Genomic DNA, 27,836 nt, shown 5'->3' on the forward strand with positions numbered 1-27,836 from the left:
TTTATTGCAAGATGAATGTGGAAGCATGCATTTTTGACCCATTCTCACCCCCAATGACGGTACTCATTTTTTGGGTATTCCCGATCTAGTGTGATGGAAAGTCGCAGCCAATCGGTTAGGGCTCCCCCAAACCGACGCGTCGCAGTCCCCGATTTTTCAGGTGAATAAACAATAAGGTTGTAAGTACACAGGGTCAAATATTTGACAAGAAAAGAACTCGAGGAACAACATCTGTTTGACACTTCTGAAAATTCAATCGATTCCAACAAGATGTTTGAGCATTGGTTTCTTTCAGGACGAATTTTTGCGATTTATTGTAATTTTTTTTAATCTACGTGAAAATCGTGCGTTAATATGTTTAAAATTTCCCTATGATCATGCTGGAGTGCTAAATGAAACGGTGTAAATTTTTCCTGAGCCAATATATCAATGCTGGCCTTTTCCCTAATTAATAGTTTTACAACCTCTATATGACCGTGCCAGCATGCTAAATGCAGCGGTGTAAAGCTTTCGTGATCCAATGCGTCAATTTTGGCCTTTTCTCTTATTAATATTTCCACAACCTCTTCATGACCATACCGGGATGCTAAATGAAGCGGTGTCATTTTTTTCTTCGCCAGTGCTTCAATGTTGGCTTTTTCTCTTATCAAAATTTCCACTACCTCTTTCTGACCATTCCAACATGCCAAATGAAGCGGTGTACAATTATCGTGCTCTAAGGCGTCCAAGTTAGCTCTTTCTCTTATTAATATTTCTACAACCTCTGTATGTCCACAACGGCATGCTACATGAAGCGGCGTGTAGTTCTTTTTAGCCAATGCGTCAATATTGGCCTTTCCCCTTATTAATATTTCTACAATCTCTTTATTACCAATCCAGCATGCCAAATGCAGAGCTGTCCAGCTTTTGTAAGCCAATACGTCGATGTTGGCCTTCTCTCTAACTAATATTTCCACAACCTCTGTATGTCCCCTGTGGCATGCCACATGCAATGGTGTCCAGTTTCTGCAATCCAACGAGTTAATCTTGGCTTTTTCTCTTAGTAATATTTCCACAACCTCTTCATGACCATTCCGGCATGCATAGTGAAGTGGTGTCCTATTTTCGTGATCTAATGCGTGAATGTTTACTTTTTTTCTTAATAACATTTCCACAACCTCTTTATGCCCATTTAGGCATGCGCAATGGAGTGGTGTCCAGTTCTCACAATCCAATGCTTTAACGTTGGCATTTTTACTTATTAGAAGTTCCACAATCTCTTTATGGCCATTATGGCATGCGCAATGAAGTGGTGTCCAGTTCTCGCGATTCAATGCGTTAATGTAAGCTTTTCCTTTTATTAACATTTCCACAACATCTTTATGGCCATACCGACATGCCAAATGAAGCGGTGTCCAGTTTTCTTTATCCAATACGTTAATGTACGCCTTTTCTTTCAGTAATATGCCTACAACTTCTTTATGGCCTTTCTCGCATGCCAGATGAAGAGGGGTTTTTAAACTATCCATTTCACTCTGCATATTAACGTATGCTCCTTTGTCTAGCAGTAACTGAACCAAATGGCTTTGTTTGTATATTACTGCCGCATACAAAGGAGTTCGACCACCAGCAAACCTTATATTGGGGTTAACCATTAAGTTATCAACCAAATAAGAACATATTTTATCCCTTCCGTTTTTGATTGCAATGCGAAACATTTCGCCTATGTTTGGACTAAGCTGAAATGATTTCGAAAGCGCACATCCTAACAAATTCATGGCATTGCCTTCACAAGCCCAATAAACAACTTCATTAGAAACGAAAGACGTTTCTTGAGCATTTATTGACTCAAATAATTTGATTTTCTTTTCAATTATTTTTATAAAAAAATTTCGTATTCCCGTAAAAGAAGACAAAACATTTTTAACGGTGTTCTGCAAATAAACGAAATCATCCCACAGAAATTTTGCAACAAAATACTCGGCGTAAGAATAATGAGAGAAAACAACTTTATCGTCAACAAATTTTACAATAATTGACTTTTCAAACTGGTTCAGATGAAAATTTCGGATACTGTCCCATTTTTCCAAGTATTTCGGGTTTTTGAAGATAAATTTAAGCTCAGTAACATCAAGAAAATCAATTGCCAATAATTGATGGTCAAGATAAAACCCATCTAAAATTTGTCTGTTTGAATCGACTATCTCGACGTCATTATATGCAAGTCTTATCTTCACTAGTAAACAGTTTCTTATGAAAACTTCGTAAACATGCTCCACTTCCAAAAACTCTTTTTCTAAATAGCTTATTTCACTCTCTTTATCGACACTGGATGCTTTGAATTGTTCGAATCCATCTTTGTATGTTTCTGCCATCATTTTTACCATAAGTGGAACTCTGCACAACGTGTAAAATTTCTCGACCAAAAATTTACAATACGAATTAAATTTGGAACTAGTAACAGGTTTTTCGTTCCAAGATTGTGCAAGGTATTCGATAATGTTTTCACCACTAAACGGATTTAATGTAAAGTATCCGACTTTCAACTTGTGGTTTGACAAGAAGCTCCGCAATATGTTTTTCTCATGATTTCTCACACTTATTACAAGTTGAATGTGTTGCGATTTTAATAATAATTTGAACAGTTTGTTTACTTTGTGTTTATTTGTCTTATGTATTTCGTCATACCCATCAAACAGCATTGTAATTTGATTATCAGAGTTATTCTGTAAAACGTTCTGTAAGAGTTCTACATTCTTTTGAGATAACGCAGATTTGAGAATATCCAGTGATGATGCATTGTCAAAAACGTCTCTGGAGTTTTGAATCAAGGTCAAGTAAAATAAGAAAACTGCTCCTGACGTGAGGCTTTGATGTTCAAGAGCAACGTATTGTAGTAGTGCGGTTTTACCTAGCCCAGGGTCTGCTGTCAAAACTAAACACTGATAACGTGAAAATCTAGTCCTCAGATTTGCTGCAAACTGACTGTCAGTCATTTCCTCGTAAGTTTCACCAGAATATGATAGTTTTTCTCCCATGTCGCGCCTATTTCTTGCAGTAGGTAAAATCACTCTTCCTGAACTACGATCTAGCTCAAATTCCATGTTTTCGTCAAATTGAGCGTCTTGCCAAATTTTTTGTGCATCAATATCCTCTTTTTCAAAAACAAGCACCCTGTTGATATATAACTGATTTGTTTCATTCAATACTGGATAAAGTTCTACAATTTTATACATAAACTTGTCAAAATATTCCGTGACAAAATCTTTAGTCAAGTATTTTTTAGAATTACCTTCTGCGCATTTAAGCGTTGCGTCAAAATAATCGTCCAAACATTTCACCGCATTTTTATCATCGTCTTCGGTAAGCTTACCTAAAACGTCAGGTCGAAGCCACTTCCTCATCCACGAGTGCAACTCCTCGACGATGATAGGTTCTAACTCATATGGTTGATGCACTGACAATGTAAGTAGCATGAAGAATTGCCTCACGTCAGATGCCTCCGCATATAATAGCATTGGATTGTGTTTGTTCGGTGAATCCGGTCCAATGAAGAGTTTCTGATCCGTAGTAACCTTATCCTTATCCATGTCACTCAATTCAGCCTTCAATATTCTATACAGTTCAGCTTTACAGATTATATCACTATTAAAAGTGTCTTTGAATGCTAGTTGACCATTTGCAGTTGTTGTTAGAATCAAAGCTAGAAGATGGCCGTACTTCTTTAAATAATCGGATGCAATCCCGCTACGAAAAAGATCTTTGATGGCGTCAATCAGGTGTTCGAAATCCCGGCCTTCCATTGATGGGTAACTTGGAGACTCATACGCTTCTTCTTCAATAACGAGTTCTTGTGGTTTATTAATAGGCTTGGAATCGGCTAGCTCTGATTGCAGCGCTTTGTATAATTTAGCAATGAAAATCAATGAGTCGTTGAAGGTATCCTTGAATCTTATTTGATAGTTTCCTGATTGCTTCAAAATATCATTCAAATAATCTTTGTATTTCAGCAATTCCTTTGTAATAGTTCCTTCAGTGAAAAGTGCCTTGATAGCGTCCTTCAGCGTAAAGAAATCTTTGTTGGTGTATTTCATGATGGTTTGAATTGTCGATTCAGTTGGAGTTAGTAATTTGTGGGTTGCTCCTTCAGAAGTAAAGCGAAGATAATTTTCTATATCTCGATCTTCGATGGACATGAAAGCACCCGCACTCTTTAACTTTTCATCAAGTTTTTTGTTGGTAAACAGTATGAAGTTTTTATTGCCTTTGAATCTGTTTCGAACTATCATGTAGGAATGGAAATATTTGTACAAACTGAAATCTCCTTTATCCCAATTCGATTTTGGTAGCAAGCCATTGATATCTATCTTTGAATCTTTGCCATGGGCATGTTTTGATTGTAGAAAAATCCATTGCTTGGCTGCTTCGTCGTACAATACCACGTCGTCAAACTTTTCCGCTGATGTCATTTCGTAAGCTAATTGGAAATTCTTCCCTTTTCGTGTCAGTCTAAGCAAAAGAACTTGGGCTAGCTGCTTTTGGTACACTTCGCCGTGAGTGCCGGACTTGATATTGCTTTCATACGTCACAAGCCGTGTGGTTTCTGGATCTATAACGTACCTTGGGAATGCCATTTTGAATCTGAAATTAATTGAAATGTTTTGAGTAATATTAACTTTAAACAGATCGACTGGCTTTTCTTCCGATAGGTAAGTGCAGTTCTAAAATAGTTATTTATGCAACAAGTTGCAAAATGATGATTTTTTCAGCACGAGTCATACATTTATCCAACGAGGCTTGCCGAGTTGGATAAATATGACGAGTGCTGAAAAAATCGAGTTTTGCAACGAGTAGCATACAAAGTTTTTTGTAATTACGAAAAAACAGCCATCGAGTACAATCCTTACTTCCTACACAAACGCATACTGAGAAAACATGCTAACTGGCGACCACGTGTATTAGCCAATGTTTCCGATCAAGTAGGCAATTGAGTAGGCCGCCGATACCGTCGGTATGACCGTATGACTGTCACAAATTTTCAAGCTTCCTCCAGTTCAGTCTGGTATTTTTCCTTCAAAGAACAGTGCATCTAAAGGACAAATGACTCACGGGAAGTTCCTGGACACGAAAGGGATGGACTTCAGGCAGTTTTGATTTATTAGCAGTGAAAAAGAGTGTAAAATTAACGTCGAATTGACCGTTTGAGAAACAGTGCCGAAAAGTAGTACTTTTCGGCACACTTAAGAGTGCTGAAAAGTAGTACTTTTCGGCACACTTGTTCAAGTATGGAAAAGTAGGCCATTTCGCTACCTATTAGCCGATGGAAAAACAATCACTTTCGCAACGTAATTACAAAATAGTTATTTATGTAACAAGTTGCAAAAAGTTGAGTTTTTCAGCACGAGTCGTACATTTATCCAACGAGGCTTGCCGAGCTGGATAAATACGAAGAGTGCTGAAAAAATCGAGTTTTGCAACGAGTTCCATACAAAATTTTATGCAATGATTTTTTTCATAATGCAACCCATTTGAGTTGTATAATGTTCATAATGCAACTCAAATGAGTTGCATTATGAACATTATACAACTATTTTTCATTATGCAACTCATTTCAGTTGTATAATGAACAAGTTCGGATAAATTGGCCATTATGATACCAAAATGAGTTATATAAAATATAAATTATGATACTGAATTGCATAAAAACAATTTTGAGTTCTTTTTCATCTCCTTTTTCATGCAGTTTCTTTATTGTTTTCAAAGAAAGATTAGCGACAGAGCCCAACTCTTCCACCGTTTACGCGGAATCCGAAAAGTCCCCGGTCGTACTGGTTCTTGTGCCGTCGGAGTGTTGTCAACCTTGTGACCTGTCCGGCAAGGCCGATCTCTGCGTCCTACTGAAATACGTATATGCCATAGGATGCAAACACTACACTGAATTTGAATTAAAAGGTACAGTTCTTCACTCTTACTTAGGTTCATTATCATAGCTATTTAAGGACAGACTTGTAAGAATCCCAAAATGGCTGCCGCCACAATGGCCGGCTTTGGCACCTATTCACGATTTCGAGTGCACAAATCTCTTCGTAAACAAAACCAGCGCATCTGAGCTTCTTATTTTAAGCTAATTACAAGTGAGCAAGAACAGAATAATGAAATGCATTATTGTTTGAAGCTTGCTTCTTGAGATTTGTGCGTTTGAAGTTTTGATGAAATGTTGAAGCGGGATTTCAAGAAGTTTGTCCTTAAGGTGTTTTTTTTTCACATGGAAGCAAACAGGAACAAACCTAAAAAAACATGAACTCAAAATTGGTTTGACGCACGCAACTCCGAAGCTGGGTGGAAAGAACTTACTTTTGAGTACTTTATTCACCAGGGTGCGAGGACGCCATCTTTAAGAAGCCAACATGTTGTATATAAACATTTGTGTATCCACAAAGGGTTCCATTGTGGATACACGATAGATGTTGGCTGCTGTCAGATGCATTAGGTAATAGAGTTAATAAACAATAGAGGACGAATGTCGCTGGCGTCGCTGCCGAAACATCTCTTGCTGGCGGAGATAGGCCGGGCTATAAGTGTCAAAGCGAAAAAGTATGCAGTTTGACAGATAGATACCCGACATGTTTGCAAACGAGAACAAAGGGAACAGCAGCGACATTCGTCCTCTATAGTTTATTAACTCTATTCATTAGGTGGGATTAGGGCTGCCACTTACGTGACTTTATTTAGTTTCTCCGTGTAGGACTGGCAGCACCCTCTCAGATTCGACCGAATTTCGGTTAAAGTCACTATATTTATGTACAGTCTGACGAGTAGAAAATCCAAAGAACTGGCAACTAGAGTTTCTAACCAAAAATACCGGCAACACTTGAGAAAGTACAAGCTTTCGACCGACTTTGTGTTTTCAGAACATAAATTTTGTACGGATACCTCAACGGATGCAATATCTCGCTCATATCAAGCTCTCTCGAAATGTCAAGTTCAATTGGCTCCGATCGAATTAGATCCGATAGTTCTATCCGCCAGACTGTGTATAGAGTGACTGTTATTTCGGTAAATCAGGCCAAACATTTCAATAGGTCCTATCTGCATTTGAGAGGTTCTCTTTGTTCACTTTCTCTTTCATTTCTTGCAATGTAATGGTACACTTTTCAACTATTTTTACAGTACAAATCAAAAGACGATTGTTTTGACCATTGTTCAATGCAAGGAGACAATCATAATTAAACAGCTGAGAAATTAACGAAAGAGAGGGAAACCAAAGAGAGCCTCTCTTCTGCAGATTGGACCTTTAGACATGTTTGGCCTGAAATATAAAGGGGCGTCCATGAATGGCTTAGTATTTTGATTTGGTTTCGAGCCATGTAGTACACAGCCATGTTAGTACACTGAGGCACATATTTGACTAAAATGAAACCAATGCTCAAACATCATACCTTGTCAACCATTTGACCATTGATTTGCACAAAAAATCCAAACTACCTAATTTTTGGGTTGATTTTACCCAAAATTGACTATATCGAATAAACTTGTTACCCAAAATTAGGTTGTTTTCCTTCTCTCCCCCACCAATGTTGCCAAAAATAAACAGAGATGCGTCTATCCATCGGGTGTCCTTGAGGCCAATAAGCCAATTTTGGATAAATGTAGCTTTACTCAAATTTGGGTTGAATGAGGTGGGTCTTGGGTTGATTTTACCTTTACTTGAGTATATTTTTAGCTGGCGGTTGAGGCAACAATTGCCTGTACTAGCGTGAGTAATAGAGCTAATAAACTATAGAGGAAGAATGTTGCTGGCGTCGCCGTCGCAACATCTCTTGCTGGCGGAGATAGGCAGGGCTATAAGTGTCAAAGCGAAAAAGTATGCAGTTTGACAGGTAGATACCCGGCATGTTTCCGAGCGAGAACAAAGGGAACACCAGCGATATTCGTCCTCTATAGTTTATTAACTCTATTGCGTGAGTTTAATTCGTAAATACACGGGACGATCTACTTTTGGCAGAAATGCAATATCTTCTTTGTTTTAAAACATTTCACCCTGGATTTTTTTTATAGTCAAGGGGAATAGTTGTGCTAAGAAATTGCATGGTACCTCCCCCCTTTGCACCCTCCCCCTTTTGCTGGTAGCCGAAAATACGTGGTGTAGAGTTCATACCAGCATTAATTTGTAGGTATTTATCATTTTTATTGATATTTTTCGGTGAGCCAAAGAAAACACGCTTTTTATCTGTGTGACGTTTCGGCCTACTCTTTTCTTTCAGCCATCCTCAGACAATTCAGATCACCGCAGCAACTTTCACCTCCTATTCTGCTGGGCGATCACGTACCACTCACGTAGTGGTACGTGATCGCCCAGCAGAATAGGAGGTGAAAGTTGCTGCGGTGATCTGAATTGTCTGAGGATGGCTGAAAGAAAAGAGTAGGCCGAAACGTCACACAGATAAAAAGCGTGTTTTCTTTGGCTCACCGAAAAATATCAATAAAAATGATAAATATCAGTTAACGGTGATTAACACAACCAATTATTAATTTGTAGGGTTTGGATTAAGTGTGTCATAAAATGCCGATAGGGTTGTTATGCATGAGCGTGTAGTGTGTGACAGGAGGTGTGTGTTTTGGAAGAGCGATGGAATCGAAGAACTGGAGACGGTGCGTGTAATCGGTGGTCTCGAATCCGGGTGAGTTTGGCCGCTGCGGATGTCCATCCCGACTGGGACCCTACATCTGGCGACGAGGATGGGATGGACATTCGCATTTGCGGTGGGTGCATTTTTTGTGAGTCGGTTTGCAGTTAATTTGTTTTGGGTTTTGGTTCGCATGGAAGGTTTTTAGCAAATGATGAAAGAGAAAGAGGTGGCAACAATTTGCTCGACAATTTGTGATGTTTGCAGTGTGAGTATGTTGGAGGATTGGGTGATTAATGACGTCACTGTTTTGTGACCGTGGCGGGTCGTCGGCCTTGAGGACAATTTGATCGTGGCGGGGAGCCGATCACTGGAAGAACTGAGACCGTTGCGGGTGCCGGTCAAAGGATGATCGTGGCGGGAGCCGATCAAAACAACATTTGTGACCGTTGCGGGTGCCGGTCAAAGATGATCGTGGCGGGAGCCGATCAAAACAACAGTTGTGACCGTTGCGGGTGCCGGTCAAAGCTCAAAGATGATCGTGGCGGAAGCCGATCAAAAGAATTGTGACCGTTGCGGGTGCCGGTCAAAAGATGGTCGTAGCGGGTTGCCGATCATAGAAGTAGATGAGCCCGTAGCGGGTTGCCGGTCAAAATAAAAAAAAAAAAAAAATGAAGCCGTAGTGGGTTCCCGGTTGATGAATATACAGTGGATGAGTAGTTTGCACGTGGATGGGAACAAGGTAATGTGTTCTTCTATGTATCATGTCTTCACAGATAATGCAAGCGAGGTTCTTGAGAACTAACTAATAATTCCATGGTTTAGGAACACCTTAAAGAGGGCAGTATACCTTGATGATTTCGGAGGAGTGGTTTGGCTCATGATTGTATTTGTGTCGCCGAACTATATTATCGATGTGAATACTGCATGGATTCCCCGAGGGATACTTCGCTAGCGATTAGCCTCGAGGGTCACGACTTCGACCCGATTAGCGAAGCTGAATTTCAGCAAAAGAATGGGAGAGGAAGCGGAGCTCTGCTGCCCACACTCTACGCAGGAGCTGATAAGAAATCTGCAAGCAAGCGTTGAGATGGAACCTCGGATGGAACTTAGCAGAACATCGCAAAAGAGCTAGACCCGTACTCGATGGAAATTTGACCAGGTCATAGGTTGGGGCAATGGCAAGGAGTCGTCAAAGATGGAGATCTTTCCCGTTGGCCTTTGTGTTAACGTGGGCGCACTGTATTGAAAATAGTAACTAGAAAGATATAGCTTTGACAATTGAGTGAACAGGCTGCTTGCTAGTGAAACAATTTCTCGTGGCTTGCAGGAATCTGGAAGCAGCTGTCTAGGCTTATACTTGGAAACAAAGTAGTGTTTTCGAGAGTCATCTTAAGGCAAGAGAAATCCAGAAATTAATTGTTTATTCTACATTTTGTAAAGGCTTCTGGTCTAGCTTCTGGTATAGAAGAAGAACGTCTCATCAGTTTCGGATATGTTAAGGAATAGTTGATTGACACAGTTACAGGTATTTGAAGTTAGATAATTTGATCAGTGAGCTCCATTAAGGGGAGAGTCAGTAAAGACGAAATGTGCTCTTGACACAGGAGTCAGAAAAACTTATTTTCATGGCAACTCTGCTAGATTGGTAATATGCTCAATTCGATTTTAAAGAAGGATAAATAACACGTGGGTATGCAATACAAAATAAGGGTTGTTGAGTACCTTAAAAAAATCATATTTTGTGGAACAAATTCAAGTTCACTACCATTCATTTTATGGTGTTTTATTATTGAAATCTCTGGTGTTATTGATAGTACACGTATTGCAGTTCCAGTACGGGTTTTTCAGCAGTAAGATAGATAATTATATGATTTGTTGTTCAACAATAGAATTTATTTTGACTCGATGGTAGTATTTAATGATGTAATTGAAAATTTTGTCGGGGTACACACGAGCTAGGATAGGATGTGACAACAGAAATTCGCCTGCCTTGTTATTTTTACGTTCGATTTCGTCAACGATGGAAATCCAGTGCTGCCACTTTTCTTTATTCCAAATCTTTCAAACGATTTAATTTAAACGATTGAAATTTGGATGCATATTTCGCACCGTAAAATATATATCGCATCAGGAATAGCATAACTTGCAAGTAAAATTGATTTCTAAAGAAAGGTTCTCTCATTCATAGAGAAATATATCAAAAATTCAATTGATTTTGCACCAAATCAATGGTATTTGTCAATTTTCAGACATAAGAGCCACTTTAGGATGTTTCACATTTGATTGCTGACATTTTTAAGCCAATAAAACTTGAATAGAAAAATATAATAATTTTGAATATTGTTATCACATGCTAAACCGACAAACTAGCAACACGGCCAAATCAATAACAAAGCGATCTGATCGCAGCAAACGGGTATCAATTTCTACCAATCAGCGACTGGTCTCCGTTTGACAGCAAAATGGTCTCAAATCGGCTGACTTCGTGACGCATCCTACCCTAACACACGAGGTATACGAGCTGGTGAATATTGTGTACCCAAACTTGGAGTTCAGAATAACATGAATATTGTCGCTACTTCTTAGTCTTTTGGATCGGTCTATGATATCAATGCTAGAAATTTTAAAGTAAGTAGGATGAGAGGAGTCCAAATTGACGAAGTTCGGTTTTGGTTACCTTTTTGGTCTGGATTGGATATCAATGATGTAATCAGAATGAGTTGTTGAGGGTCTTGAAGTACAGTTTTACCATAAGCTGGCTGCTGGATTAGAAATGAAAATGTCATGAATTTTGTATGACCAGTGATGTTTCCTTGTGTTTTTGGAAATTATGTAGATTTATATGACCGGTTGAGTGGAATAAATGATGATAGCCTGAGTGAAGCCTAATAGGTCATTGGGCATGGTGTTGTACAGAGGTTCTTGTGAGGCTTATCTCTTCTGTGACAGTAGAGTAGTTCTGCATGCGGATTTTTGATTTTTAAGGTGTTCCGTGGAATTGTGTATATCTGTTAAGAGGTGGGAGTACAAAGTCTAAAATTATTCAATATTTTCCGGTGAAGTTTGTGTGGTCTTACATAGTAATTTGTTTATCGACTAGACAAGTATACTGAAAGGCTCCTGCGTACTTATTATCCAATGGAAATTATCATACAGAGAGGATTATTGAGTGCTACGAGGAGTGTTATCCATTTACAAAAAATAGGTGGATCCGAGAAGTGTGATTTGAAAAAGATGATTTAAGTAACTGCTCACTCACTGCTGGGAACAGTCTAAAAAGGGAATAGCCCTAATAAAAATGTATTATACACTGGCGATTTGTCGAATGATTGTATCATTCCATGTATGATCAAAATGATAGCCCGAAAGGGTTGTTAAGCACGTTGTATCATATTTTTCTATTAGGGAGGTCTGGCGTTCAGTTTAAATAGGTCGAATCTACATAGGTATCACAGCAAACTTAGGACCTATTAGAATCAAACGTCTGAGTTCATGTAGTTTCTGAAATTAAATTTGGATGGTTTATTAAATACAAAATTATGTGTTGAAGTAGATGACATAATATATTCTGGCCAGCTGTTTGTATGTACGAGTTCGAGTAGGAAATAGCGTATGCAGAACTTATTTTTATGAATTTAATGAGTTTCTACCAATATGTTGGTATGTGTGGATAGTTATCACCGCTGATTGCGCTGATGTGATTAATGTGACGGCTTGATAATGAGTCTACGTTTAGATAAACTTGCTATGCTCTGAAAGAAAATGTTTTTGGTGATTTAAGTTGTGAGGATGTTGACTCAGAAGATGATCCGATCTAAAGAATTGACCAGAGGCTAAAAAAATGTATAAACACAATCAGATTTTTGTGTTTTGAAAAGTTTATGTTGTATACTTTGGGTAGGGTTTTGCAAATGCGTATAGTTACGGAAGAATTTTGACAGAAAATTCATGAGAAATTGATCAAATTGCCGCCAACCCAGACGTATCGTACACTATGTGTTCCAGACAGTTCCACGATTTATGCACGTCCGACTAGGTAGAAGTTTGAATTATATTTTCACTTTTCAATTAGCAGAATTGTTCATTCAGTAGTTAGGGCACAAACAGCGAAAATATGGCAACGGTTCTATAAAAGTGGAGGGAGAGGGTTCACGTGGCAAGCATCAGGTGTGGTTGGCTATTACAAGAAATCGTGGTTTTGTCAATTATGGTGTTCACGTCAACCATGGAATGTTCAGCATATTTGTGAACTAAAAACAGTTGAAAAAAAAATAAATGAGGGGGTCAGAAGCAGAGGGGTGTAAGTGACCAAAACCTTATTTTGAGATAACGAACGAAAACTTTGACATCTTATAAAAAAATCAACAATATTCGAAAAAGTTTGGATTCGCCCCGAACACTCTACTATCAAGTAACTTCACCATCTGAGATGGAAATAGACATTATATACGCTGTTTTTCTGTAGATAGGAAAATTTGATTTTTTGGGTTAGTGTCACTTACACCCCTTTACCACCAAACTGTTGACTTACACCCCTTTGACACCAAACAAGTTCTCAATAGGCCATATACTCTACATGTAGACTCAAGTATTACTAGGGTAGGTAATCAAACTTTGAACCAAATTGCGGCTTTCTGAAGCAGTGCAAATTTTAAGTGATTTTTTCTCCCACATGGAAATAATTTACTACGACAAAATCGTATGTACATGAACGCCACGGGTATAAGCTTTCTGTTAAATGGTAAAAAGTTTGTATTTGCACCGAATTTCATTGAAATATTCGATTTTTCATCAACAATGATTTTAATCTTAATTTGAACTATCGTAATCATAATTTGAACCAATTTTAATCTTAATTTGAACTACTGGCGGCAGCAGCTCGAGCAACTCACAAAACAGCCAATTCCATGTTAAACAATTAAAAATCACATGAATCTGCTAATTCTCATACCTATTTTTCATTAGGCAGTGGAATCTCAACTCAGAATGTTCAAAATTTTTTAGGAATTTGGAAACTAAATTTGGAATTTTTCATCCCCCAAGAGTAAACAAAGCAACCACTAGCGCGATCTACAGGCCAACACTAGAAGCTCACCCCCGTTTACTAGTTCAAATTTAGATTACAAATGGTTCAACTTAAGATAACATTCTCCAAGTAAGAATCACTTAAATTTGATAATTTTGTGACAAATAATGCGGAATATTATTCGGTTGGTCGATTCTACGATAAATAAGCTTTCATTTGACGTATTCACTTATTGCGTGTGATGCAATGCCTGAGCTGTATGGGTGCACCGAAAATGGGCTTTCTCTGGGGGGAAATAGGTGAAATCACAGTGATTTTTCAATTGCTTATTTTCGATGGCAAAAACGCTTTTTTCAATGCTTTTAAAGCTTATGTTATCAGATTATATTACGGAAAACTGTTTAACACCTTTTTCGGGACAATATTTGCCCAAAAAGTACGTCATTTCAATGAATTTCAAAATAGTTCAAATTAAGATTACATTTTGACTACCGTCGTTGGGGGTGAGAATGGGTCAAAAAAGGATACTCAAAGATTAATTGTTAAATAACAAATGCAACTGAAGTCGGAATAACTTTTTATTTGGTATGTATACTCTTCTATGTGGTAATGATAGTTTAGCAAAAAAGTATCACATTATATGAATTACTTACTAAACTACAAATGATTGAAAATTGACCCAATCTCACCCCTTAGAGGGGGTGAGAATGGGTCAAAGTATTCGAAGTCGCCTATCTAAGAATATAAGTTAATTTTATTGATCATATCTAGTAAATCTATTTAAAATACAATGTAACCATGACGAATAAAAACTTAGGTAATTTTAAAAGATGATAAATCCACCTAAAAGGGCTAATACAACCGAAAAAAATCTTGAAATTTGATAAAACAACGTTTGTTTTTGGTAGCGCCATTTTTATCCACCATAATCATCCTCATTTAAAGTTTCAACCTCCAAGAGAGGAGAGGGAAGATTACAATGAGGGAGGGACGCATTGAAAGATTGATTGAAAAAAAAACATGATATTTTTTAGTATACTGCATAAGAAATGTTTAACCAAACCCTCCGTTATAAACTCTTATGTACATGATCAAGATAGAGGGTCGTTCAAATAATATGTTACACAACATTTCACACTATTAGACCCTCTCTCGCAATAACATTGAAACGAATATGCAGTACACTAAAGGCTAGATGATGATTAGAGGAGCTGTCCAAACGCATGGGTGTATTTTTATAAATGATTTTAGGCACTAAACGTATTTACACACTCGCTTGACACTTCTTCGACATATTTTCGAAAAAAGCGTGTTTTTATGAAGATACGGTAAACATGACACGACTTTAAAGTCAAATGGGGACTGGATAACAAGTTGAATTTTTAGTTAAGGTTATGTGCACTCGATAACTTGCTTGACCCAGTCTCACCCCCATTCTTAATATTTAGACATAGAGTCGACAATATTGAATTTTTAAATAAAAAGTGCATTGACAGCCCACTTTTTTCATTGCATCAACCAGGTAATACCTACAGCCAACTACTTATAAGAAAATTTACGGTTAGGTGCTTGTATGGAACATTGCGAAGGAGAATTTTTTTCAGAGTGATTTACTAGTAGTTTCATCACATAAGTTTAGCCACAAATTTAACAAAACATGATTATTGCTTAACATCTTATTCTGCATCATGACGTTTAAAAACATCTCCTCTTTGAAATAATATAAAGTTTTCAATATAAATTAGCGATAGTTGATGAGTTATTTAAAATTTTATGTTTCTCCGTTTTGACCCAATCTCACCCCCCAGACCCATTGTCACCCCCATCGACGGTAGTTCAAATTTTGATTTCTTACCCTATGAATAAAATTGTCCCTAAAATGTTTAATTTCATTTTAAATGAATAATGAAAGCAACCTCGATGATGTGGAAGCATTATTACTTTTCTGAATTCAACAATCAGATGAAGTATTGACAAATTAAGAAAAAGCCCTTAATTTAACCCTAGTGGGATGTTGGGGTCATTATGACCCAGGCTCCTTGAACGAACACTGCATTATCGTGATGCGTCTAGCGTAACATTTTTTAAAATACACAAACATAAAACCTTAGTGACCGTTTTGTCGGATCATTGTTACGTCAGTAAGGACCTACAGTATTTCCAAAAATGAAAGTTTATTTTTTTTTAAATGTAAATAAAAAAACATTTCAACCTGATATATTAAAAAAGATGAAAATTATAGTAAACTGTGCGGCTGTGCGGTTTTTTGACATACAGCTCCATAGAGAAGTCCCCCATAGAGAAGTAAGTGTTCACGCCGATAGTTTCAGATATTTGCGAGTCTATAAGGGTAATACAGACAGACAGAAACTCATTATTAAATGTATAAATAGGTAGGCGTGCGCTACTAATTCATGTTTGATTCTTCCTAATTATGGAAATCACCAACAATACGATTTAAAATCTAATTATTTATCATACGGATTCTAAAACAGAGCCTCAATGACACCATATACGACGTAATGATGCACTTTTAGTGTAATACTGCGTATGTAAACTCGTCCCTGACAGTGGTTTCCAACGAGTATATACTAAAATAATGAGTTTGGACGTCTCACGATTTCAAACGGTAATTTGTTAACTGCCCTTCGTTTTATCCGTGTTTGGCAGCCTTCTTTTAGGAGGAATAGACCTAATTTTCCCAAGAACAAGACTGCCAAACACAGCCGAAACGACGGATAGTTAGCAAAGCACCGCTTGAATTCGTGAGACTGTACAAACTTTTGGTAATCAAATTGATAACCTCATTCTGATCTTCACGATCGCTATAAAATCCTAAATTTTGGAATGAACAATTGTGAATAAAATGCAGTGTTGTAATCTTAATTGGTACATTATCGTCATTCGTACTCACGATGAGCAACTAAAAGAAGGTGATATTGTCACATTTTTGTGTGAAAAAGTTCAGCAAAAATATCAGTCAATTAATTTACTATCAATGTTTGCGGCTAAGCCAGTCGAGTGAAAGTTTTACCTTATTCCAAAAGCTAGACTTCGCAAATACTGGCGTGAGTGAGAAATGGATAATGAGAAGGGCAAATGACGAAAAGGTTACTGCTCCTCTCAGTAAGACTCGAACTAGTAGAACACCATTACACTGCCATTATTAACTTGAGAATTTAAATTGATTGAAACAATGTTGAGCAGTTATATTGGAACAACAGGTTCAATGCGATTTCAACATTTTTAAGAACACATTCGCCAAGTGCGTCGTGGGTCCATGACATAAGGCATGATTAAAACCGTATTCAACGAGATCATATATGTACAATAAATCATAAAAAAATTGATTCAATACTTCATGTAGATATAATTAATTACTTACACCCCTCTGCCTCCAAGCAAATCTCCTCAACGGTTAAGCGTCATATTTTCAATTAATGTTTTAACATGCTCAAACATTTTTAAAAATTACGGGTCTTTGGCAACAAGCAAAGCTGATCTCGTAGAATCACGTACGATATTTATCTCAATTTTGAATTTTTGGTCACTTACACCCCTCTGCCTCTAACCCCCTCAAATAAAATTATTCTCACAGGGTAGGCAAATGCTATTGGGAAGATGAGTAATCCTGAACCTGTTTATTTAAAGAAGGATGAGGGTGTAGGGTTCATACCAGCATTAATTTGTAGGGTTTGGATTAAGTGTGTCATAAAATGCCGATAGGGTTGTTATGCATGAGCGTGTAGTGTGTGACAGGAGGTGTGTGTTTTGGAAGAGCGATGGAATCGAAGAACTGGAGACGGTGCGTGTAATCGGTGGTCTCGAATCCGGGTGAGTTTGGCCGCTGCGGATGTCCATCCCGACTGGGACCCTACACGTGGCTTTTTTGTATTTTTTATAAATTCTACATGTTTTTACTTAAATTTTATCTTTATGCTAATCATCAATAGTATTCACTGATCCTTGACATTCAATTACTACCCATCATAGTCTATTGAAGTTTTGATCCCAGAGCTATTCTAAGGCCTCCAAAGTACTCCGAAGTTTGTGTCACAAATCCAGCATCCTATACCAAATTTTATACACGATGAATCCTCATAGAACATAGTCTACGGTACTCAGGAAGCCTCAAAGCACTCCTAGAATATTCATGGTACATGATTTGGGTGATATTGGTCATCCAAACAACTCTGGAATTCATTTTCTTAAGATCTACAACATCTACCATCATTTGTGTTCACTCTGTTCATGGAATTTAGTCACGTTGATGTTTTTTTTTTTTTTTTTTATCTGTATTAACGAGATTTTTAGCCCTAGGCTAGTTCATCTCGGGACCCACGCTTTAATTCCCTTCCGAAGGAAGAACTCACATTTTGTGAGTTTGTCGGGAGTGGGATTCGATCCCAGGTCCTCGGCGTGATAGTCACGTGTTCTAACCATCACACCAGGTCCGCTCCACACGTTGATGTCCATTAGACCACGCCATGCTACGAGCAACACAATATTGTGGTAGTTGGACATTCCTTGAAATACAAATGACCTCCAAAACACCAAATACTCTTTATTTAAATATACCCCACTTCGCCTTTCCACGAAAGACGCTACCCCAGCGCCACGGTGGCTTGAAAGTATACTAGTACACTACAAATTTTGCGGCACCCAAATGACAGTTCTCGCCACTAGCGGTTTTTGGAAAAGAAAGAAGAAGCAGCATTACACCTTGTAATGAAAAACAAAAACATTGTCTTCGGGAGCTCGTTTATTGAAAATCGCTATAAATGTTTTCCTCAATTCATACGAAAACAACGATAGGAAGAGTTATATGTGCTGTATTTAGATGTTCCAGCTCGAAGGACGGTACACGCTAACCTGAAACTACCCATCGCCTGGGTCGATTCTACCCGGATTTTCATGTTGTTAGCAGTTGTCAAAATCCGGGTAACCCGAAAACCCAAATTGGTTGAATCTGGGTAAAGATCTGGGTAATCGGCACTTTGTCATTTTCCGGCTTGAGAAGATGGCAGCGGTCAGGCGAACGCTGGCAATTATGGATGTTTCCACGAAAAATATGAGGATAAATGACGGGAAAACAGTGAGATTCTTCCAGGGAACTGTTTTCCTGCATCAGGTAAGTGAAAAGCACATGGGACTTGGGAGCTTTCTATTAAAAATCTAAATTAGAAATAAATTAACAAAATCAAGGTCCCGGAGGAGCTGGGTACTGGTTACCCAGATTTTGCCACCAACATCGGTAACCCAGATTTGAGTAAAGGTGCCTTTACCCAGATTAGAGTAACTGCAGTTTTGCTCAATCTGGGTCGCTTTGACATCAATCTGGGTAGCTGAGGGTTAGCGTGTACATCTTCTTTGTCATTCTACCGGATTAATTCAATCAACGCAACGTTCTTGCTGGTTTTTCAGTCGAGTTTTCAGTTCCATGACTCTCCAATGTATGAACACGCTAACCTGAAACTACCCATCGCCTGGGTCGATTCTACCCGGATTTTCATGTTGTTAGCAGTTGTCAAAATCCGGGTAACCCGAAAACCCAAATTGGTTGAATCTGGGTAAAGATCTGGGTAATCGGCACTTTGTCATTTTCCGGCTTGAGAAGATGGCAGCGGTCAGGCGAACGCTGGCAATTATGGATGTTTCCACGAAAAATATGAGGATAAATGACGGGAAAACAGTGAGATTCTTCCAGGGAACTGTTTTCCTGCATCAGGTAAGTGAAAAGCACATGGGACTTGGGAGCTTTCTATTAAAAATCTAAATTAGAAATAAATTAACAAAATCAAGGTCCCGGAGGAGCTGGGTACTGGTTACCCAGATTTTGCCACCAACATCGGTAACCCAGATTTGAGTAAAGGTGCCTTTACCCAGATTAGAGTAACTGCAGTTTTGCTCAATCTGGGTCGCTTTGACATCAATCTGGGTAGCTGAGGGTTAGCGTGAAGAGCTGTCTTGGTTGTTTAGCGCGCTGCTTTGGTTCCAATGCAGCAATCATTTCTTCAGAGGAATGTTCTTTTGGGTTCCGGGCGGTGAAAATAACTGCATCTTAGGCGCATCAACTACCTCGTTGAAATCTTTCTGTGAGGAATTACATTCTCACAATCGCAGTCGTAAGAAAACGCTCCTAGCGCGATTGATACATCAGCAGATCGTTTACGTTCAAACAACGAAGAGTGAGTACCTATAAGTTCGTAAAGGACTGAATTATTGTTTCGCCGATCTCATGTTATGAATTTTTATTACCTTTGAACGGATAATCTTCAGAAGACTGTTTAAAATGCCTGAGAGCGGATTCACTATTTTGGAATCTTCCAACAGGTTCAGCACAGCAGCACAGAACAAAAGATTGTTTTGGTTTGTTTGACGTTTTATTTCACAATGCACGCTAAATGTAAGATAGTCAAAAATAATCGCTCACGCACTTTTTCATCAATAGATGGCGTTCCATTAGTGTCTTTTTGGATTCGTATGGAAAATGCAAAAGTTAGGTATATTGGAATAAAGAGTATTTGAAAACACTTTAAAGTTTGGGTTACGATATCTACATACTGTATCATGCTTAAAATGTGAAAAATATTCTATATTGCTGATGGAGCCTTAGTTCACAACTATAATACTTTTGGAACATTCATGGGGTATTCTAGGCTTTCCAAACTATTTTGGAATTAGGACCTTCAAGGTCTACAGGCTCTACTCTTGTTTCTGTTCACTCAATCGGCAAATTTTTTTTCACGATTGTGTCTGTTGCACCTAATAATATTGCGAGTATCTCTATGTAATGTTATTTGGGTGTCCACTGATATTCAAAAGGGCCCAATGTATTTTGAAGTATGGGTCACAATATCCGTAAATCTTCTGATATATTCATTGTAGCGAATGCTCGTGGAATATAATATGCGCTACTCTTAGAGCCTCGGAGTGTAATTCTGATAACTTAGCAACAATCACTTGGTGATCTAGGTCATACGAATTATTGTGGAACTAAGACCTTCAAGCACCGACGAACCGACGTGCCAGCTAGTGCAAAGCGTCATGAAAATCTCATCCAAAATTACAAAATAAAACCGTTGAAAACTAGCGCCATCTGTTGATATTGGTTCAGAAATATTTTAGCCGAAATATTTCGAACACTCTTAAATAATGCCACCCATAGGTGTGATGGAATCAACAGATTTTTCAAACATTGCATAATGCTGTTTAGTTTATAAAAATTACCGAAATTTCTCATGATAAACTAAGAAAAGATAGATTTTCGAACTATGTTCAAAACAAAACATTTTGGGAGCGTAAAAGCACAGAACAGATATATAAGATGACGGTAAAAGTATTTCCTGTTTTAAAAACGCAACACTAGCGAACCTGGTGGCGGAAGTCAAGCTTTCTACACTGTTATTTTTCTAGGACTTTACTAACTTAGACGAAAAAACTCGTCTAAAAGTGTAAATCTAAATCCACCATCAAGGTAATCGCAAAACGAGGTGCTTAAGGTGAAGATTTGACGAAGCCACACCCCAAATTTTCAAGAGCACAAATCTGAAGAACCGAATGTCGGTTTGACCTGAAAATTTGATCGATTGGTTACCAGCTGGTGGTGACCAATCGATCAACTTTTCAGCGCAAACCTGTTACAAAAATAAAAGAAATTAATTATTACAAAGTATTAACACATCACGATACACAGAACCTTACAAATGCACAAATTAGGAACATCACAAATTGACGCAGCACGACACATAACATAAATTTGCCCTGTTATCCTAATGGATAACACCTTCCGATCACAGGATGACGAGGTTTCTAGTATAGATTTGGGTCCATCAGTCATCCTGGGATTGTGTTTTATTTGGCATTTTGCCTTTTAGTTCACAGCATTTGTTAATTGTTGCTGTATTCATAGCTTGGTTTTGTCTAGGAAAACTAATCCTAATTGGGCATCCCGTTTCAGGGTTCGATACTGGAGTTCAACAACTTGAAGTCCGTGGCAGGGAAAGGTTTACATCTCTAGCACTTGACCGCTGCCCGAAATAGCCTGAAAGTTGGCAATCAATATTGGATTGCATTTCATGGGCCTCTATTTTTCCAGAACCCTATAAATGTATATTAAAACTCGGGGAATATTTACAAGTTAAAATAAAACATATAACACAAAGAACGCACGAATATAGAATTTATAACACATTTAACAATTATTCTGTCTTATAATTGTAACAAATATTTATACCCGTAACAAACCGTCAGGCGCCAACTTGGTCAAAATATTGGGGGAGGGGCAAAGCCTGTTTTTTTTCTGATTTTTTGTATGGAAAAATTGAAAAATCCTCAATTATTGGGGGGGCAAACCTATGCTTGCCCCCCCCCCCCCCTAAGTTGGCGCCTATGCAAACCGACATTCGGTTCTTCAGATTTGTGCTCTTGAAAATTCGATTTGTGGCTTCGTCATATCTTCACCATAAACCCACTGGCAGCTGTCCGATAATTGAAAACTTTTTTCTTGTTTTAGAGCTGCAAACAACTGTAGATTGAGAAAAACTTGTACACTGTTCACACCAAATCGAGCGATTTAGCGATAGATTTAGAAAATAATAAATGAAACCTGGTTGATAACATAATATTTTTATTTTTTGACTATTGCATAAATCTGTTTCAGCTTAGCACCTGTTTGTACACTCCCGATCAAAAGTTTGGGGTCACCCCCTTAGAAACATGTCATTTTTTCAGGCCCATATCTCCGCCAATTCGCGTCCGATTTCAAAAGATAATAAGTCAAAGAAACTTTGAACATGATTCAAATGCAAGTTTTTTAAAAAAAAGTACGAACCCGATTTTGTCAGCCCCATTTTACGATGATTTTTTTTTGCTCTAATTATCTAACGGTCAAATATTGACCAATTCATTTAAGATCATCATCAAACTACTGCTGAAAGCCAGAACATAGAAAGATAAAAAGTATGAATATCTGTTTAAATTTTCAAGGGGACCACACATGTGTTCCGGAAAGGGGCTGACAAAACCGGGTCACTAACATCAAACATAAATTTAGTTAATTATCTTTGAAACGAGAAAGAGTTAAAATTGAATGAAAGAAAACAAAGATATCATCAAATTACTTTTCCATGTTTTACGAAAGTGGCCCCAAGCTTAAGTTTACATACAAACATTTTTAAAAAAGTTTCATTTAAAACATGTTCAAAGTTTCTTATTATCTTTTTAATGAGACCTAGGGATTTGAAATCGATCGTAAATTGGCGGAGATATGGGCCTAAATAAATTACATGTTTTTGAGAGGGTGACCCCAAACTTTTGATCGGGAGCGTACAATCGATGTCGTTCAAACTAACGGTTATATACACTCAGAAAAAATAACATATTAAATTTAAAAGTTCTGCACTTAGATTGAGACCAGTTGCTTTTACACTTGGAAAATATGTGCAGCGCAATCAAATCTTTGCCGATTCAATCATGATAGAATTAATGTGCGTCGCTATTGGTTTTCAATCGTACGATGCATAGTTTTCATTATGACGAATAACAACATGATTTCCACGTGGGATTAGCTTCGAAATGTAAATAAATCAAAATTTTACACCATTTACGACCAAGCTGATTTTATTAAACTGTATACTTGAACTTAACACTAATGCATTCCGTATTTTAGCACGTGAGTCGCAACTGCAAGCTTCCAGTCGCAGCTGTATCCGGCAGCTCCCAAATCGTTCACGAAACCGTCCTTGGTGAGGGTGGCGAAGCGGCCAACATTGTAGTGCAATTCTCTACAGAATGTGTAGTTTGAAAAGGTTTGTACAGTCAGAATATTAAGTTGACTTCTTACCTTCATAAACTGCAAGCAACTCGGTCAACGGAGCACCACGTATGAAAATGAAAATTTTCACGACAAAGTGTGTGTTTTCTGCGCGCGCCATGTTCGTTCCATGATTGTTATGCTTGTATTTGGGTTCTATGTTGACAGGGTTGCTTTTTATGATGCTGCACTCTAAATATATTACAGGAAGAATGAAATATAATAATGCAACTTTTAAGTTTCATTTGTTGCACATAGAATGATTTTTCTCTCTCTCGTTCTCAATTTATGTGCTTTCTGCACTTAGATTCTATCAGTAAATTAATTTGAGTGTACGATACAAAACATGGATGACAACACTGTGATAGAAAATTTTTTGGTACTTTTAAGCTGCTTGATACAGTTTTTTACCGATTTTGGCAACACCCGTTTTTGGCAACATTTCCTTCCCGATTTTGGCAACGCCCGATTTTGGCAACAATTTTTAACCAATTCTGGCAACAAAAAATTTTCACCAATTTTTTTTTCCGAAAAATCGTTTGTATTTGTAAATGTATTTATATTTTAGCTTCACTCTTCTTCAAAAAATCAAAATTCATTAAATATTCCAAAACCAACAATTTTACAAATCATGACGTAATTTATGAACGTCACCTACAGGGATCGTTTTATAACTTGTGAATAGTCCATATTTAAAATATAAGCCAAACTGACGTATAAAAGTTGAAAATAGTCCACAAAAAAAAATACCGATTTAGGGTCTGTCTCAATTGGGATATTAAAAATAATTTTAATTAAATTTGACAGTTCGAAAATTATTTTTCCTTGATTTTCGAACTGTCAAAAATAATTCTGCTCCAGAGCAGACTTATGTTTGACAGAACGATAATTTTCGTCCGCACTGGCTCGCGCATGCGCACGATTGTCCCTTGATGTTTGTTTACATATCGGCTTGCGCTTTTCTCTCTGTTTCTCTCTTGCGTCGATTTTGAGGTGGGCCCGTCTATGCGTCCGTAATAAATATAATGTAATCATTTTTTTGCAATTTCTCATCGTAATAGGCTGTTTTACCTAACGCAAATCTGACAGGAAAAGGCCTACTTTCCCACACCAAACTAACAGTGCTGTAATGGTTCATTACAGCACTGATTTGCGTTGCGTAATGAACCATTACAGCACTGTTTTCAGTTTTGATCAATTTCTTGATGATTTGTGGATGCAGTTTTGAAAAATTGTGACAACTGCACAGTATAACCTGCTATGATCAAATTTTCTTAAACATAACTATGATCATCAGTGTGCAGTTCGATGCAAAAGTTTTGTTAAAAACTATCCTCAAGCGGTAATTTATGAACTTGCAAAAAACGTTGTACGCAACTCGGTGCAGAACTCGATTTTTACAGCACTAGTCGTAATTATCCAACTCGGCAAGCCTCGTTGGATAAATGTACGACTCGTGCTGTAAAAATCGTCATTCTGCACCTTGTTGCGTAAACTACTATTATCATAGAAATATGTGTATGGATTTGGTATGGATGAAATTATGCTTAATCAGTGAATCAAAATTCGACCATCGCGCAACAATAACGACAATGTCGCAACCTGAATTTGTTGCGACATTCTACCCAATGCGACATAGGTTTGTCCCAACTTGAACAGAATAGGACAAAGATCGTGCACCGCGAGTTTGGAGATTTTTAAGGCTTGAATTGTGATTTTCGAGCGGTAACTTCGAGTCGGTAAACACTGCAACGCTGCTGAAGTTGTATCATTAAAAAGTTTGGATTTTGGGTTGGTAATAATTGATTATTCACGAGTTGAAAAGTACGCAACAAATTCAGGTTCCGTTTTGTCTGCAACAAAAAATTTTGAGATCATGTCATTATCTGTTACCAGTTGGGATAAAGAGTAATCGCCGCGTCTTCTTTGTTGCTTGTTTTGTGCCTCTTTTGTCTGACAATTCTCTTCACTGTGCTTAATTCAGTAACAAATTTTGAAAACGACGTATAATCAATGATGTAGCATTGATTATACGTCGTTTTCAAAATTTATTATTGAATTGTACTTTATCCTGCTGAAGTCCGTAGCTTGATTGGCGACGGATAGCGAAGTGTTTTCCGTTGAATATTGTTCAAGAAGTCGGCATTAGATAAATATTTCGATCGTGTTGATTTTCTTCCCTGCTCATAAAAAAAATCAGTATTTAAGATATTTTTCCTCAAAGGGGATTCAAACACATTTTTATATTTACTAGCTGCCTCGGCAAACTTTGTCTTGCCCACTTGTTGACCGCCCTCTAGATTGGTTTTATTTCGATCATGGTGAATTTCTTCCCAGCTCATTGAAAAACATTAACTTCACTATTTTCATATTTTTCTTGATAATTTTGATAACTTTTTCCACATATAAACACTGCCACCAAGAATACGGGTCGTATTCACGCTACCTCTTGATTCCCTTTTTGTGTATGTGAAGTCAACATAAGGAAGCGCACTTCTTATAAATATTTATCCTAAAACTTCTCCAATATTTCGTCCAGGAATCCCTCCTAAAGTTCCTCCAGGGATTAGAAATAAATGGAACAATTCCTCAAGGAATTTCTCATTTGCAGTACTTACGAAAATTCTTCCCGCAATTGCTCCAGGAGTTTCTGAATTTCTCTGGAAGTTTTTTTATGAACTTCTCTAGGGTTTTGTTAGGAACTCCTCCGGAAGTTCCCCCAGAGTTTTCAAGACACCCTGGAACAATTCCTCAAGTTTTGTCAGGAATTCCTCACAAATTTCTTCTATATTCTTTCGGAAGTTTCTCCAGGAATCTCCCTAAAGAGTCACATGCTGGAGAAATTGTGCTACGGAAGAACCATCAGTGAGAATTTCTAGTGAGAGGCAACTTGGAGGAATAAATGAAGAAAGCATCGAAGAAATTTTAAGGCAAAATAATATTTTGTTTTTAAATTTTCCGACAAGTTTTCATTTCTGAGCGGGACTAGGAGCGGAATCGTTTTGGTAAGGCAACATTATCAACATCGATCAACATTGACGTAAATAAAAGAAAATCGGGTTAAGTACGGTTCCTTTGAATTCCACTAAGAATTTGCATCCTTTGACAGATACGTATTTCGACCTCAACTGTAAGGTCGTCTTCAGTGTCTTGTACTTGACTCGACTCAAGTACAAGACACTGAAGACGACCTTACAGTTGAGGTCGAAATACGTATCTGTCAAAGGATGCAAATTCTTAGTGGAATTCAAAGGAACCGTACTTAACCCGATTTTCTTTTATTTACAGATATTCCCCTAACAAGCCCAGGTTAATCATCAACATTGACGTGTTTAAATTGGGCCAGAAAAAAATTAAATTTGACAGCACAATGATTTTCGAGCTTTGAAATAATTTTCGAACTGTCAAATTTGATTAAAATTATTTTTAATATCTCAATTGAGACAGAGCCTTAGGCAACACCCTAATTTGGCAACATAAAATTGACCTCGTGTTGCCAAAATCGGTAAGAAACTGTACTTACATGTAATATTGTTTAGTTTCAACACTTTCCTACGTCGTGTCCGAATGGCAATCGGCTAAATTCTCCACCAGTTTATTTTTCTATCAAGCACCAAATAAATGTTCTTCGTTCTTGGAGTTGCAACTGTGATCTGAACCCAGGTTGGAACAGAATCAAGAACGAAAACGACATTAATGCGATGTCTTGGGTTATCTAATCTTATTTAATGCATCTGTTTTCTTCTTATCTTCTTGATTGGAATTACGTTCCCAGTGGGGCAAAGCCTGCTACATGTATAGGGCACATAACTATTTGCGCATACATTTATCGTGTGGCACGTACACGAGGATTTGCATTGAATTGAGGAGTGCCTTCATCACGAAATGCTTCTGGATCAATTTGCGCATTCACAGTTAGCTTTCAATTTAGCTACATATCTTATCTACCTGAGCAATAAAGTCACGTACTGGCTATATATTTTCTTGGAATACCTATCGATTGTTGACATCGGTCACTGACCAAGTTGACCTACCCAGCTCGACCTCACCTCACAGGAATGTTGTCGAAAACAATCCAACCCAACTGAATAGCTGAATATCAGCTTATCAGCTTATGAGCTTAAATATGCAGTCCATTTTTTTTAATCAAGCCTTTTAGAGCAGTTTGTTCATCCACAGACTGTGGTTCATCTATTGTTCAGCAATGATGTTTGTTGGGAAGTAACCACAAGCATTATATCATTACCCTAAATCTGTCGCATTTTAGTATAGCTGAACAGATGCAAGATAACTTTTATTCAACACCTGTCAAGTAATGAAGCATTTAACCTATACCGTCTACCCCCGTTGGTTTGAATGACACCTCATGCAAACCAACGGGTTTAAT

The 27,836-nt window shown here is 37.7% G+C and overlaps 1 protein-coding gene across 1 annotated transcript; it reads right to left on the reverse strand.

Moving 5' to 3' along the window:
- LOC134285000 (uncharacterized) lies at positions 1-27,085 on the reverse strand. The gene is made up of 2 exons (XM_062844814.1): positions 26,973-27,085; positions 1-4,620 (listed from the first exon to the last, which is right to left on the reverse strand). Exon 2 carries the CDS (start codon positions 4,611-4,613, stop codon positions 327-329), a length of 4,287 nt encoding a protein of 1,428 aa, XP_062700798.1. The 5' UTR covers positions 4,614-4,620; positions 26,973-27,085; the 3' UTR covers positions 1-326.
- Positions 27,086-27,836: the final 751 nt, after the last annotated feature.

Source organism: Aedes albopictus, chromosome 1, assembly GCF_035046485.1.
Source record: "Aedes albopictus strain Foshan chromosome 1, AalbF5, whole genome shotgun sequence".
Lineage (NCBI taxonomy): Eukaryota > Metazoa > Arthropoda > Insecta > Diptera > Culicidae > Aedes > Aedes albopictus.

Excerpts from the sequence above, each read along its gene's own strand:
- LOC134285000 (XM_062844814.1), bottom strand. The coding sequence starts at position 4,613 with ATGGCATTCCCAAGGTACGTTATAGATCCAGAAACCACACGGCTTGTG.